Here is a 13,524-nt window from a genome sequence, read left to right on the forward strand (position 1 = left end):
TTTTATAAGTTTCAAAAATCAATGGCTAATCATTTTTACAAATTTTCGAGACCGTCAGAATTTTGAAGTACCAAAAATTTTCCATTGGGTAGTTTTCTCTCTCTCTCTCTCTCTCTCTCTCTATATATATATATATATATATATATATATATGAGAGCTACCTGAGATTTTCATAGTTTTTTTTGTTTTTCTTCTTAAATGTTATTGTATGGATGCAATCTACACTCGTGGTTTTAAAAGGACCGGTTATTGAATCATCTGATTGCGGATTTTTTAAGGTTTGAAAATTCAATGGCTCAAACAGTCAGATTCCTAGCAAATGGACCATGCCGAATGCATCTATGCAGTTGCAAAAGAAGTATCAGAAATGCCTAATCAAATTTTCAGTTCTCACAATACTTTGAAAATATCATGATTTTGTCAAAATGTTGTTATTTTTTTAACACATTATAATGAAATCACGATATTATCTCAAAACATTGCGAACGTTTGTCACCATGGGCTCAAGTTCCATCTCCAAACCCAGAAAATCCCAATCCAAGCCAGCCCATGCAGCGAAGCCAATATTTTGAAAAATATTTGGCTTATATTCAACCAATGAAATCACCTCTTTCAAGATATAACAAGTTTATCATGATATTATCGAGATATTAAGTGCACATTTACATGATCATGTTTTTATGCATTTACATATTTTCTTTTTCTTGTTTTTTCGACCAAGAAGGCTGGGGTTAGGCAGACCCCTACCTGTTTATTAAATATCAAATAAATACAATGAATAGAAGTTAAACAAGAGGAACCCAATCCGGGTCCAAGTCAACTTTACACATGTCAAAACTTTTCCAAGATAAGTTTTTTTTTTCAATATTTTCCTTCGCTGAGAAAACCAAGTTCTACGACCAAGCAGACTGCGATTTTAGAACAAGCCAAGCTGTGACCTGGTTGATCGGTCTTGAGATCCGAAACCCGGGCCCAAGATGATCTCATATAGGATCGATACCCCAAGCCCATCGACTGATAATGCTCAATATCCACACCTATATGTCACAAAAAAATGGTAATATTTTGAAAAACCTCGTGATCTCATCACGATATTTTTAAAGGCTGATAATTCTTGAAAAAACGGAATATTTTGAAAATATCGCCTATTTTGAAAATATCACATTTTTATCCCAACACTAATGACATAAAACCCTTTTTTATTAATTTTTATATTCTCACATAATATATATATATATATATATATATATATATATATATATATATATATATATATATATATATATATATATATATATATATATATATATATATATATATATATATCGATGCACTCTTGAATAGTTCTCAAAAAATAAAATCGCAAGATTTCGTTTGCGAGATTTTCTGGAGAATCAGATTTGCGACAAGAGATCCACGACACCCTCTACAAAGGCAGCTTTTGGTAACCCGGAAAATTGAAAAAAGGCAAAAAAAAAAAAGGAGAAAGAATGAGAAAAGGGGGGGGGGGGGGGAACAAAAAAGCAAAAACAAGGAGGGCTATATATGGCCGTAAAGCAAGAGGTGGCAATAACGTCAAAATCCAACAAGTTGAGGGGCGTTCTGGTCCCTCCCGTGATTTGCCCATCCAAACACAAACAGCCCTCATCCTTCGTTTCGTAAAACCTCTCATCCATTATCCAACCAAAATCCTTCATTCCGAGAAAACGTACGGACCCCTCAAAGATTCATGGAAACCGATACGGGCGGAGCCCAGAGAACCGGTTCGCCGAAGATCCCGGAAAACAGTACGGGAAAGCACAGTCCAGTCCCCGCGCGGCTCGCAAGTGTGAGAAAAGAAGGAAAGCGGAAGGCTACACACGTGCGAGGTGTTAGGTGTCAGCCTCCTGGTTATCTGCAACACGAAAAACCCACGGAATTACCGAAATAGCCTATCGCTTTTATAACTAATACAAAGAAAGAAAAAAACATTGCGCGACTCTGAGCTCATGGTTTGGTTTGAGTCTGAAATAGATCCCACGAAGTAGATTTGAGATCCAAATCCGGATCATGGTTGACGCCAATCGAAACACATGAATCTTTCAAGCAGGAACCACAAATCGAAATGCGAAACAGGTCTGATGAAGCGGATTTAAAATCCAAACCCGGATTTTCCTACGGAACTATAAGATCTGGTGATAACAGCGCGTAAAGATGTGTTTTAGACGTAGAACTTGACCCCAACCGGATATAAATCAGAGAAAAAAATTGATTCAGATCTAAGTTTAAAGTTTAAACCCTAAGAGCGTTCAACCATACGAGTCCAGATCTAATCCGCTAATGCATTTGAAATAGATTTTAAGATCCCTATCGGAAAATACTGTATCAGATTTGGAACATAATCCTGACAAAATCCGATACATTCGGTCATAGGTCAAGACACATGGTTATGGTGTCTCAACCTGACCTCCAAAATGGACAAAGTCCACTTGATGCATGTTTTCGAACGAAGCTTTAATTCACCCGGATCTGGGTTGTGCATATCAGACCTGTACCAGACATTGCAAAAGGATCCTACAACTGGTGTTGGACCCAGACCAACCACGGTCCAAACGATCCAAACTTGAAGAAAAAGAGGAGTTTTTTTGGGGCAGGGAATTACCATCGTCATTGAGGTCGCCGATGAAGATGGGCTGGTTGGATCCGGTACGAGCCGGCGTGGGAGGCGGCATCGGGTTCGTGGGTGAACACGTATCGCCGGGACTGGTTCGTACATTCCGAGTCGACTCGCGCATCTGCTGACTCAAGTAGAACTCCAGGGGCGACGAGGACTTCGGTCGCCCCCAAACGGGCTTTAACCGTCCCCTGCAGATCACGTTTAACAAAAACAACAGTCACCCAGAACACCTTACCGACTAAGAAAATGACCGAGGTGTCCCATTATTTCTACTAGGAGATCATGAACATTTTTAAGGGTATTCACGTAATTCTAAGTAGGCTTTTTCAAAACGGTAAAGGACATACCGGTCTTTCCGCTTCTCCAAGAATCGCTGGACCGATTCCTTCCTCGTTTTAGGACCATCTGCATCAAAAAGGAGGAATGAGAATAAAAATACCACCCAAAATATCCGCCCAAACTACACAGCCCCTTGCACAACTTTAAATGACAAAAAAAACCCAAATTATTAGGCTGGGTATTTTTGTTATTTGCACACCATGATCACGACCTGTGGACACGGCAGAGTCCACCTCACTGCTCACATTCCATCCACCAATCAACGCTTACACAAAGGCAGGTGCATTCTAGTAATCTTATAAAAAATAGGGCTGAGAAACAAGCCAAGCCGCTTGTTCGGCAAGTTGAATATGAATAAGATATTCGGCTCGGCTCGATTGGTATAGGCTCGTTATGTACTAAAAATATATATATTTTACATGTATTTTTTCTTGTAATCTTATTTCTTTCGCTTCTAAAACAATGTATATATATTTTTAAAACAAGATCAAACTCGGTTCATTTAACTCGGGCAGACTATGAACTGCAACGAGGATGAGCCAAGCTTGAACACTTCGAACTGGGCGCATTCAGCTCGTTTACCAGCTCTAAAAGAAAGGAGGTTGGAACGCACCGGTTGGCGACGACGACGACGAAGGTGGTGGGGCAAGGCTCGGAGGAGGAGAGGAGGGAGGCCTGGCTCGCCTGGACGGGAAGGCGCGGGGCTCGGGCATCTCAGGCATGAAGTTGACGTTCGCGGCCAGCAGCATGATGGCTCGGGCCTGAAAACAACATCGTCCAACTCAAATTCTGAAAAGTAATAATAGTCCGAGAGAGAACAAAAGGAGAGAGAGAGAGGACCGACCTTCTCGGCCGGGACGTCGTCGTAGACGTTAACCTTGCCGCCGTAGAAGATGGCCATCTGAGCTACGTTTTCCTTACGTGTGGGCCTGCTCATGTCAGACGTACGAGCTCTTTTAAAGAAAGACCAAAGAGAGAGAGAGAAAGAAGCGCCGGGGAGGGATATTCATCAACGGGCGTGCGTTTTCTTAGGGCCCGTTTGCACGTCACGGAAAAACCCAGCTTACCCCAGAAATTCATCAACGGGCGTGCGTTTCCGCAGGGCCACAGTGGCAAAACATACACCCAAAACTGTTTTCGCATGAAAAAGGACCCCAAAATACACAGTGGAACTTCCTTTTCCGCGGAAACAGTTCCCGTTGGGGGGGGGGGGGGGGCGCAGATTCCAAATCCGCGGAAGAGGTGTCACGGCTTCCTCTTCCGTGACATGCAAACGGACCCTTAAAGGGTAAAAATTGGGACTGGACCACCTGAAACTGAAAGCTGAGGAGAGAGATGTCATTGTTTACTATTTGGAGTAAAAAGAGAAACATTAATAATGGTTGCTAAAAGGAACACTGAGAGAGAGAGAGATTTTGACGGTACAGAGGCGATTACTTTGTCATTGAAGGGAAATGCGAGAGTGATTAACGAGGGCATTGATGGAATCAGAAAAAACAAAAAGAAACAAACGAGAGAGAGAGAGAGTTAGTATAAACACAGGAGGCACGGAAGGGATCCGGCTCGAAGGGGAAGCAGCAGATATTCTCCCGCGAATAACAATTCCACGGTTTGGGTTGGGAGTTTGATTAGACTAGAAAATGTGGACACAAAGGCGGTTTAGGTAGTGGGAGTACATTTCACCTTGCCCGGTCAAAGTCAGGTCGCTACATTTCATACGCAAACAACACTGCAACAATACCATCTTGGCACTGCTTGATGACTGATTAATTGGCAAGGTAGAGAGTTTTGTAATCATTGAGCAACTAAACTATTATCTGAGTAATACGAAGAGTTAATTGCATAATATGTGGTAAATGTGAGTAATATAAGGACAGTTATTGGTAAATAGGCAGTACAAAGTAACTCATTTAAAGACTAGTGGCATGCTGTTTGCACATACTAGTGATATCTGAAGACAAGATGGTAAAGTGATATGTGGTAAGAATAACAATGCATACCACAGAGGTGGTATCCCATGTGGTAAGCCGGGTCCTGTGCCAAGCTGAAGGCCCAGGTTCAAATCCCTCAGACACATGGGGTTTAAGAGATATCTGGTAGGGGTATGCCTAACCCCAGCTTGCCTTTAAAAAAAAAATACTAACAATGCTTCAATTTAGGAAATGATAATGCGCAAACAAGAATGAAATACCCTAAGGGTGAGTTTGGATTCAAGGAACCAAGTGAACTAGAAGCCAAATCCACTAAGGGTGTATTTAGATTGAAGGAATTGTTTGATCACTTTTCTTCAGAAATCAGTTAAAGAATCCAAATATCCACATAAACTTTGAGCAAAAAGATACTTTGGTCTTAATTGGATATGGCCCTAAAGGGCCAATTACCGAACCGGCATGGCGGGCAGGCGGGGGCGAGCGTGTGGTATTCATCCTAACCCCTTATTCTTAGGAACAAGTGTAAGAGTTTACATGTGAGTTATAAAGCCCGCAACAAACTCAAACACCATTAATATGGGACTATTCCATGTCATCAAAACCAAACTTTCTCTAAAACAGCCCACGTTTCTTCTTTTGAATTCTCTCTCCCCACCCTTCTTACACCTAACAGGAATTTAGTGGAGCTGATCTTTACAACTACAAAGAAATTTAGCGGAATTGGGATTCAATTTTAAGAAAATTTCAAATTTCAGACGCCCTATATTTCACAAAATTCATATTTGTCTCAGGAAAGTGAGCAAGATTCTCTCTTTTTCCTATCTTTAACAGAAGAATTTAGATTGGATTGGATTTACATTCTACCCAATTCCTCAAAGCCAAACATAGAAACTGCAAAGATGCCTTTCGAGGCGGTTTTCTAAGGACGCACTGCCCATACCTTTACCCTTAAAGGGTAGTTTAATACAAGTTGATTGAAACAGTTGGGAAAAGCAAAAGACCAAAACCAACTTCAAATATGGCATGAAATTGACACTGACGAATGTAGAGTGGCTTGATGTTTGGCGATAGAGAGGCAATGGGGAAAGAGAAGCAGGCGAAGAAAGAATGACTCCAACTTTGTTTTTAGATAGATGCGTATGGACAAACAAAACATGGAAAGCTTGCCTCATTTACCCCAAACAAGGGTTGATGATGACATTAACGAAAATAGAAATGTTCCTCATGGTTCCATGCACATCATTTTGGTTCGGAGCAATGCTTCAAGAAACTGAGCCGACTGGGCTCTAGAAGTCTGATAGTTGGCTTAACCGGTCCAAACTCCAAACCAAACTATACACTAGGAAGACGAAACTCTACAGCATGACCATTGCGTTTGGATTCAAGGAATCTAATGGAATTGGAATCCAATTGCACTAAATACTTTGGCCACACTGCAGCCACAAAGAGGAACTTATAGGAAATGACGTCCGATCCCATTGAACTCCCTCAATCCCAATACAACCTCTCCTTCAAACAACAAACTATGTCCCATGGATGCAGCCGTGAATAGGGGATATACTACATTATATGCAGCGTCGCTGCATGGTGGGCAACAAACTACCTGGCAGCCATCCATCTTTGCATTTCTTGAGATGGGTGCTTTGTCCATCTCAAGAAATGTCCAGTTAGTTGAGTAAGCATGCAGCCCGCTGCATGAAAAATGACCTATAGGGGATATAACCATTTTTACGAAGTTTTCAAGATAGCTATTATATAAGAGGATAAAGAACAGGAGTCAAAATGGAGTATCCATGTGACATAGCAAGAAACCAATTTGACCTACCGGTTCGCAACCGCGGAACCGATCTACCAACTAATCCAGTTCAGCATATGGACCCGAAGAACTCAAATACATTGAGAAATTTGGGTATCATGCAAAACACAATTCTACGCCATAATTATTCCGTCCATTTGGATTTGGACGGAAATGAAGCGCCGGTTCACGTTCCCAGGATTCATCGGATCCATCACAGTCTGGACCCGGTTCCATGGCTCATGCTCGAACCTTACGAGCAAGCGACTTCTCCAAGAAGGGCAAATTGGTCATTTCAAACACAACGGACATTCATGTCATAATGGTAAAAATTCAAGGGTGAAAGAGACTTCTCCTTAGAAAATAAAAAATTGCTAAAAGTAGCCCATTAACGAACAGCATCCCCGAATTAAAAAAATATAAAATAGAAAAAGGCGACAAAAAAAAACTCACATCGGGAAATCGCCGTCGGGCTCCCGGAACCCGGCATCTCCGGCGACGTCCGATCCGGTCACGTCAGGACCCTCCGTCCTTGGGCAGCGCTCCGGCGCCGCAGCTGGGGCCTCCAAGTCAAGCGGTACGGATCTTCTCTCCTCTCTACCAGAACCAGAACGCGAGCCCTAGAACGAAAAAAAACAACAAAAAAGAATAAAAAACTCGTAAAAAGAAGGCGAGGAGGTCGGCGTACGAACAATCCGGATATAAAGGAATTTCCCCGAGAAAAAATCCCAAAAAAAGGTCCAAAAAGAGAGGAATGCGCACTTCGGAGAGGTTCGCGGGATCTTCTCCGGCGCTGTCCGGCGGGAAAGGGCCGCCGGGGGTGACCGGAGAGGTTTTCTGGTGCGATTTCCGGCTGCCGGTTTCCTCCTTCTCTGGCCACGACTCGAAGAGGGCTTTGAGCGAGAGGACCTGCTGAATTGCCTGAGATTTGTTCCACGACGGCCGTCGCATTCCTTCACAAGAAGAAAGGGAAAAAATGAGTGAAAGATCGCCGGAATCGCTCGCTCTGCCGCTATTTCCGACGCCAGAAAACAGGTATTCCGAACTAACCGTCCATCTCCCGACGGAAACCCTAAGGAAGAAGGAGGGAAATAAGAGATTAAGTGGGCGAAATGATCGGACCTTTCTCCTTGAGGTATCTGCGGCAATCTTCGCGCGTAAGCTGCGAGATGTCCTCCTCCGTGAGCTTCCCCAAGGGCTTGTCCAGCGGCGACCGGAGCGTCCCCTCTGACTCCATCTTCCTCCCAGATTCCGGCCGACCCACCGGATTCTTTCTCCTCCTCGCCGGATTCCTCCCCCTCCTTTTTTTCACCAAAATTATTATTTTTTCCTCCAAAAAAGCCCCGAAATTATACTCTCTGCATCTCTCTCTCTCCTCTGCCCCGCTCGTTTTCCCGCTCGTAGCGTCGCGCTCTGTTTTCTTACGGCGTCTCACCCCAAGTTGACACGTCATGTGCCCTTTGTTCGGCGTGAAATGTCTAAAACACCTCCGTTTCGTCTCCAACCTTCGTCTTCCTACCATTTCATTTATGACTTGACGATTACACCCTTGCGGCTTTAGTGTCCGACTTTTCCGGGTAGGTTTGGCGAGTAATGCTCTCTGAACGAAAATGCCCTCGTGACGACTGTCATGCAGGGGCAAGATTGACATTATCTGAAAAGTGAAATGGCTTTTCTGACTTTTCATTTTTAGGGTCATTAAAGGTCAAACGCAGCGTAAATTGACAAAAACACCCATGAAGGTCGTGATTTGTCGGTTGCGCTTTTCTGGAGCCTTCGTCGGGCACTGACGGGAGTGACCTAATTTGGGTTGGATCTTTTTCGGTCGTAGAGTCCGATCAGACCCTGTTTGGCCCAAGGTTTATCGGAAACTCTGCATGTGGAAGAGACATTTCTTGGGAAACCGTTTCAAAAACTTGAAAACTAACGATTTTGAAATGTGTGGGAAACATTTCTCATATCACGAGCTGAGTCCAAGCAGGAGTAAAGCCAGAATAGCCCCAGGTCTGATCTACAAAAAGAAAAGAAAAGAAAAGAAAAGAATAAAGGGTGATTTATATTCTAGTTCTGTGTCTTCCTTAGCACCAAATACTAATCCTAAACAAATTATGTGATTTTTGTTACAATTGCAAATGTAATCACACATTTTATGAACAAAATTAAATGATTAGTTATCATGATGTTGGTAAACATGTGAAGTTAGGCATGTCGACTAGCTTTCAAAGAATGAAGTACTACCAAATGCCTTTAACTATTTCATATGATATTTACGATTATCCCATTAAAAAACTAATGCCAATTTGTTTTATTTGACTATCAAAGTAACTGTAACTAGTAGGTCCGCTACCTGAAAAGATCAGGTGCAATATGATTGCACAAATATTTGTGCATTATGCACCTGATCACCCTCCATCTTGGGTACGGGGTGTGGGACCCATGACCTGATGGAGGGTGATGGGATGCTTAATGCATAAATGTCACTTTTGTATTGACGTCTTAGTTTTTTTTTTTTGAGGAAAGAGTAAACTATATTTTATTAATTCAATAAAAGTGCATAGCTTAGGAAGATGAGGTATCGACCCCCAGCTTTACAAAAAGATTAAAGTTTTGAGGTTAGAGATACGTGTATATCTGAACCCTAGATCTCAAATTTAAATATAATATTTGAGCAATTAGACGCTTACAACTTGGAAAATCTTGTGATAAATCAAAGAAATGCTTTTTAAATTTGCTTATATATGATTAAAAATTCAAAAATGTGTAAAACATAAGAAAAACTAAAATATGTTAACATCATAAAAGAATTATGATTATTTGAAAATAAGCTATAGTTTGAAAAGATCATGATCTTATTACAATTAAATATTAGAGACTGTTGCTACGATGGTTGGAGCCAACCGGTGCACTCCAAGCAACTAGCTAGATCACTCAGTCAATGATGATTTATTAAGTGGACATGATTCGCCAACTTGCTCTCAATGTCAAATAATAAAAGCGTGGATCTTTAACAGCGGGATATTAACTTGGATATTTAAGAGTGGGACATTCACTGATATTAAAAAAAATCGTTTATTTAAAAATGAAAAAATTCACTAATATTAAAAAAAATCGTTTATCTAAAGTAATAAGCAACAAGGTGAAATTACTGAAACATCTCGTCAGATCCGAGTTTGTCGTGTCTTTTGCCGTCCGTGTCCGAATCAGATCAGGCAACCAGACCCCATGACGTCGGCCATGGTGCCCAAATCCAACCCGTTCAGATCCATTTTCGTGAGGGACAGAATTGTCATTTTGGCATGATGGCATCCCAATCGCAAAAGGGAGGACGCCATCACCACGCTTCGCGCGGCTCGGCAAAGCTGTCCGTACGAGAGAGTGCATCGCACGTGTGTATGTATGCGGTGCGGGGGAAAGGGAGATGTCTTGGGTGGGGGCCACAGAGAGAGGGGGAGCGTCCACCCGGGTGTTCCCCTCCGCCGGACGGGCGGAGAAGGACACGCGTCGCGGTCATTGACAGAGCGGGAAGAAGGTGGGGCCCACCTAAACGTGGGGGGACTCGCGTCCCCACTCCCACTCTCAATAAATGGTGATGGGCCTGATGGCATCCCAATCCCAAAAGGGAGGGACTCCATCACCACGCTTCGCGCGGCTAGGCGAAGCTGTCCGTACGAGAAAGTGTGTCGCACTTGTAGTAGGGGTGGGGCCCACATAGAGAGGGGGGTTCTCCTCCGCCGGACGGGCGAAGAAGGACACGCGTCGCGGTCTTTGACGGAGCGGGGGAAGAAGGTGGGGCCCACCTCACGTGGGGACTCGCTTCCCCACTCCCACTCTCAATAAATGGGGAGGATCCTCCCCAGGCCGGAAGGATATCTTTGGGAAATTGACTACGCGGAGTAGAAAATGACGACTTTGCCTTTAAGAGAAAAAGCGAGGGCAGGAGTGGGGGCCACGGTCGATGGGAACCGGGTACGACTCAAGTCTGATTCGAACCCGATCCGTTGGCACCCATGGAACACTGAACTAAACTGATCATTGTGCTCTCTGGCTAAGCTAATGATAACCCGTTTATCACCGACTGCACATTGTCGGACCTCTTGTTCTTAAAAGCCCATCTTGTTCATTAATATATACATCCAGTTTTGACATTGAGGCAATTCAAGTCTAGCTTGCCCTCGGTCATCAGTGAGAAGCCCAATGAGAGGGAAAATACATGTCCACTGGTTAACCTTATGGAAGATCATAGGAAAAAGATTACCTAGAGTTCACGTTAGAAAATTATGTTTTCACAAAACTCAATTTTCAAGGGATCATCCAAATGGGGCCATAAGTGTGTGGTCCCATCAGAAAAGACATATTTCCTATCTCATGTAAGTGCACCCCTGAAGTTGGGGCTTTTGTAAGAAAGGAAAAGGAGAGATCACATTCAAGTTTTTTGAAAGAAGCAAGAAAAGGCAAATGTGATCTTGCAATTTGAGGAGAAACTGTAAGAAAGTTGATTGGGTGCTTTCTAAGTTTGCTACATGTACCAAAAGATGTTACTGAAGTTGCAAGTTTGTGTCACCTGTTTCAAAAGTTTAAGTTGGCAAACACTGAAGACATGTTCTATATTGGTAAGAACACTTGATCCACCATCAAGAAGTAATTGATCAGGTCACCTAAGGGACATTTATTACACACCTAACCACAGGAAGGCACTTGCCCATCAAAGGAACACTTATGAGAGAAAGTGCTTATTCATTAGGGGGGGGGGGGGCGGTGTGGCAGCTTTTTGTAAGAAAACAATAAAAGAAGTGTTTGCTTCATTTTGCCACGTGGGGGTGGCCAATCGGGTGGTTTGGAGGGTGATGAAATGAAGGCACCGGATCAATTCTCATTGGAGTACGGGTGTGTCCTTAGCTTTCAGAGGTGAGCCACATACGAGAGGGTGACCGTAGTCCTCATAAAAAAAAAGAAAAAGAAAATTAAGTTTTGCATTTATGAGTAGCCCCCCACTACCTTTTCTTCATGGGAACACTTGATTCACCCCACAAATGCCTCATAAGGAAGTTAGTTATGTAATTTATGAAAGAATTTATGATAAAAAAGAAAAAGAAGGTGATGTTTTAGGAAAGAGTAACCCAGTCATAAATCAAACGGGAAACTGTTCTAGCCAGACAGGGAGGCAGTACTCGTGGAGTTTTACACTGTAGATACTTACTCAAGTGTACGGTCAATATGACACCTCTCTATCGGTAAAAGGGTGTCTAAACCATCTTAGTACTATAGTGCTTTTTTTTTTTAACTCAAAGAAACCACCCCAACAGACCTAGTTAAGTTGGCTCTCACTGCCGTACTTAAGGTCTCTGTCTTGGCAACTTAAAACTCAGAGGGCCCATAGCATTAGTTTCTTCGTGCTAAAATGAGTTTTTTGCATCTTTACTATCTTTTTTTTTTTTTTTTTATAGGCATTGCTTTGAAGTCTTGTGTACAAAAAATGTCTGACTTTCATGATGAAATTTTTTCAAAATAGACAATTTTTTATGAAGGTATATAATCACATGTTCTTAGTATAGTTTTTGCTTCATTTTATTCTCTCCTAAATTTCTTTAAAAAACGTTTATTCCCATGTCTGAGAGAAAGATAAATTTTTTATGGTTTAAATAGAGACTTTTTCTATTTACTTATACTTTGTAAAAACCCTTATGTCATAAGGTGGGGTGTGGATGTTGTTGCAAAATAAGCAGAACAGAGACATCGACCCCACAAGTGTGTGCAAGGGCATTTGGGTTCAAGATGCTCAATATGGTGCACTTCTTACATCATAGTGGTGCGAGGCACATTGAGAGACGCTAGGTTCATTTTGATTGAACCAAGCCCACCTTGACCTTTTTATTGAGCCAACTTTGACTTTTAGTTTCTCGAATTGATTTCTGTCATTTAAAGGTATTCAAAGGTGTTTATGAGTTTTTGTGATTGTTGATTGATTTTGGAGGTCTTTGATTGTTAGTGAAAGGATATTTACCATTTAGGATCATTTTTATCAAAATATAAATATGTTGGATTTATAGTCATTTAAACTCATTCATCACCCAAAATTGTTTTCCTAAGTCTAAAAACTCTTTATTCTCGCCTTGTTGTTCATCATTTTTTTTCTTATTCTAAAGCTTTTCTTATTTTCTATCTTTTTTACTCTCATTTTGCTTGCAAGTTCATGTGTGGGAGAGCTCACTTGATCTTGAGAAGCAACAAATCTCTTGTGGTTCAAACCTAGTTGTATCCTAGGGACATATTCGAATCAATCCTAGTTCGCTTCTTTAAAAATCCTGAAGTGGGGTAATTGAATTTCTAAAGATAGGTATCTAGGCTTGTAATCTCGGATTTACAAAATTCTATTTTTTGGCCACCATGTACTATTAATTTTAGAGTTCAACATTCAACTTCTACTCCATCAATCTGCTGACTTGTGACCTGGAGAAGCTTGATCGCTTTAATGGGTCAAACTTCAAATAGTGGCAATTGATGGTCTTCTTCTTGTTGTCCGAGTTGCACATTGACTATGTTCTCAGAAGCCCTTTCACACCATTGTTGCTGGAGAGGTCGAGACAGAAGAACAAAAGAAAAAGATATATAAGTAACACATAAATAACTACTGATGCATGAACATGTTGATCGATTCATTCTTTGACCTGTATTCGCCTTTGAAGTCGGCAAAAGATTTGTAGAATGCTGTAGAGATCAATTATAATGGAGATGTTGGCAAAAAGTTCCTCATTGATCAATATTTTAATTTACCTAGTGTTTATAAAACTTTTTTTGAGGTTAAG

General features: G+C 41.7%; 1 protein-coding gene across 3 annotated transcripts; it reads right to left on the reverse strand.

The window, feature by feature from the left end:
* Positions 1-1,514: 1,514 nt before the first annotated feature.
* LOC149829255 (protein TIFY 4B-like) lies at positions 1,515-8,088 on the reverse strand. 3 transcript variants are annotated; one of them, XM_090017318.1, is made up of 8 exons: positions 7,844-8,088; positions 7,484-7,674; positions 7,175-7,341; positions 3,840-3,924; positions 3,609-3,756; positions 3,004-3,061; positions 2,642-2,844; positions 1,515-1,894 (listed from the first exon to the last, which is right to left on the reverse strand). In XM_090017318.1, the coding sequence occupies exons 1-8, from the start codon at positions 7,956-7,958 to the stop codon at positions 1,872-1,874; spliced, it is 990 nt and encodes a 329-aa protein (XP_089873444.1). In that variant the 5' UTR covers positions 7,959-8,088; the 3' UTR covers positions 1,515-1,871. The 3 variants fall into 3 exon arrangements, with proteins under 3 accessions (XP_089873444.1, XP_089873445.1, XP_089873443.1); XM_090017319.1 differs by lacking the exon at positions 2,642-2,844; XM_090017317.1 differs by lacking the exon at positions 1,515-1,894 and having other exon boundaries at positions 2,479-2,844.
* Between the last annotated feature and the right edge of the window lie 5,436 nt (positions 8,089-13,524).

This window comes from Nuphar pumila, chromosome 9 (assembly GCF_984573655.1).
Source record: "Nuphar pumila chromosome 9, dmNupPumi1.hap1.1, whole genome shotgun sequence".
Lineage (NCBI taxonomy): Eukaryota > Viridiplantae > Streptophyta > Magnoliopsida > Nymphaeales > Nymphaeaceae > Nuphar > Nuphar pumila.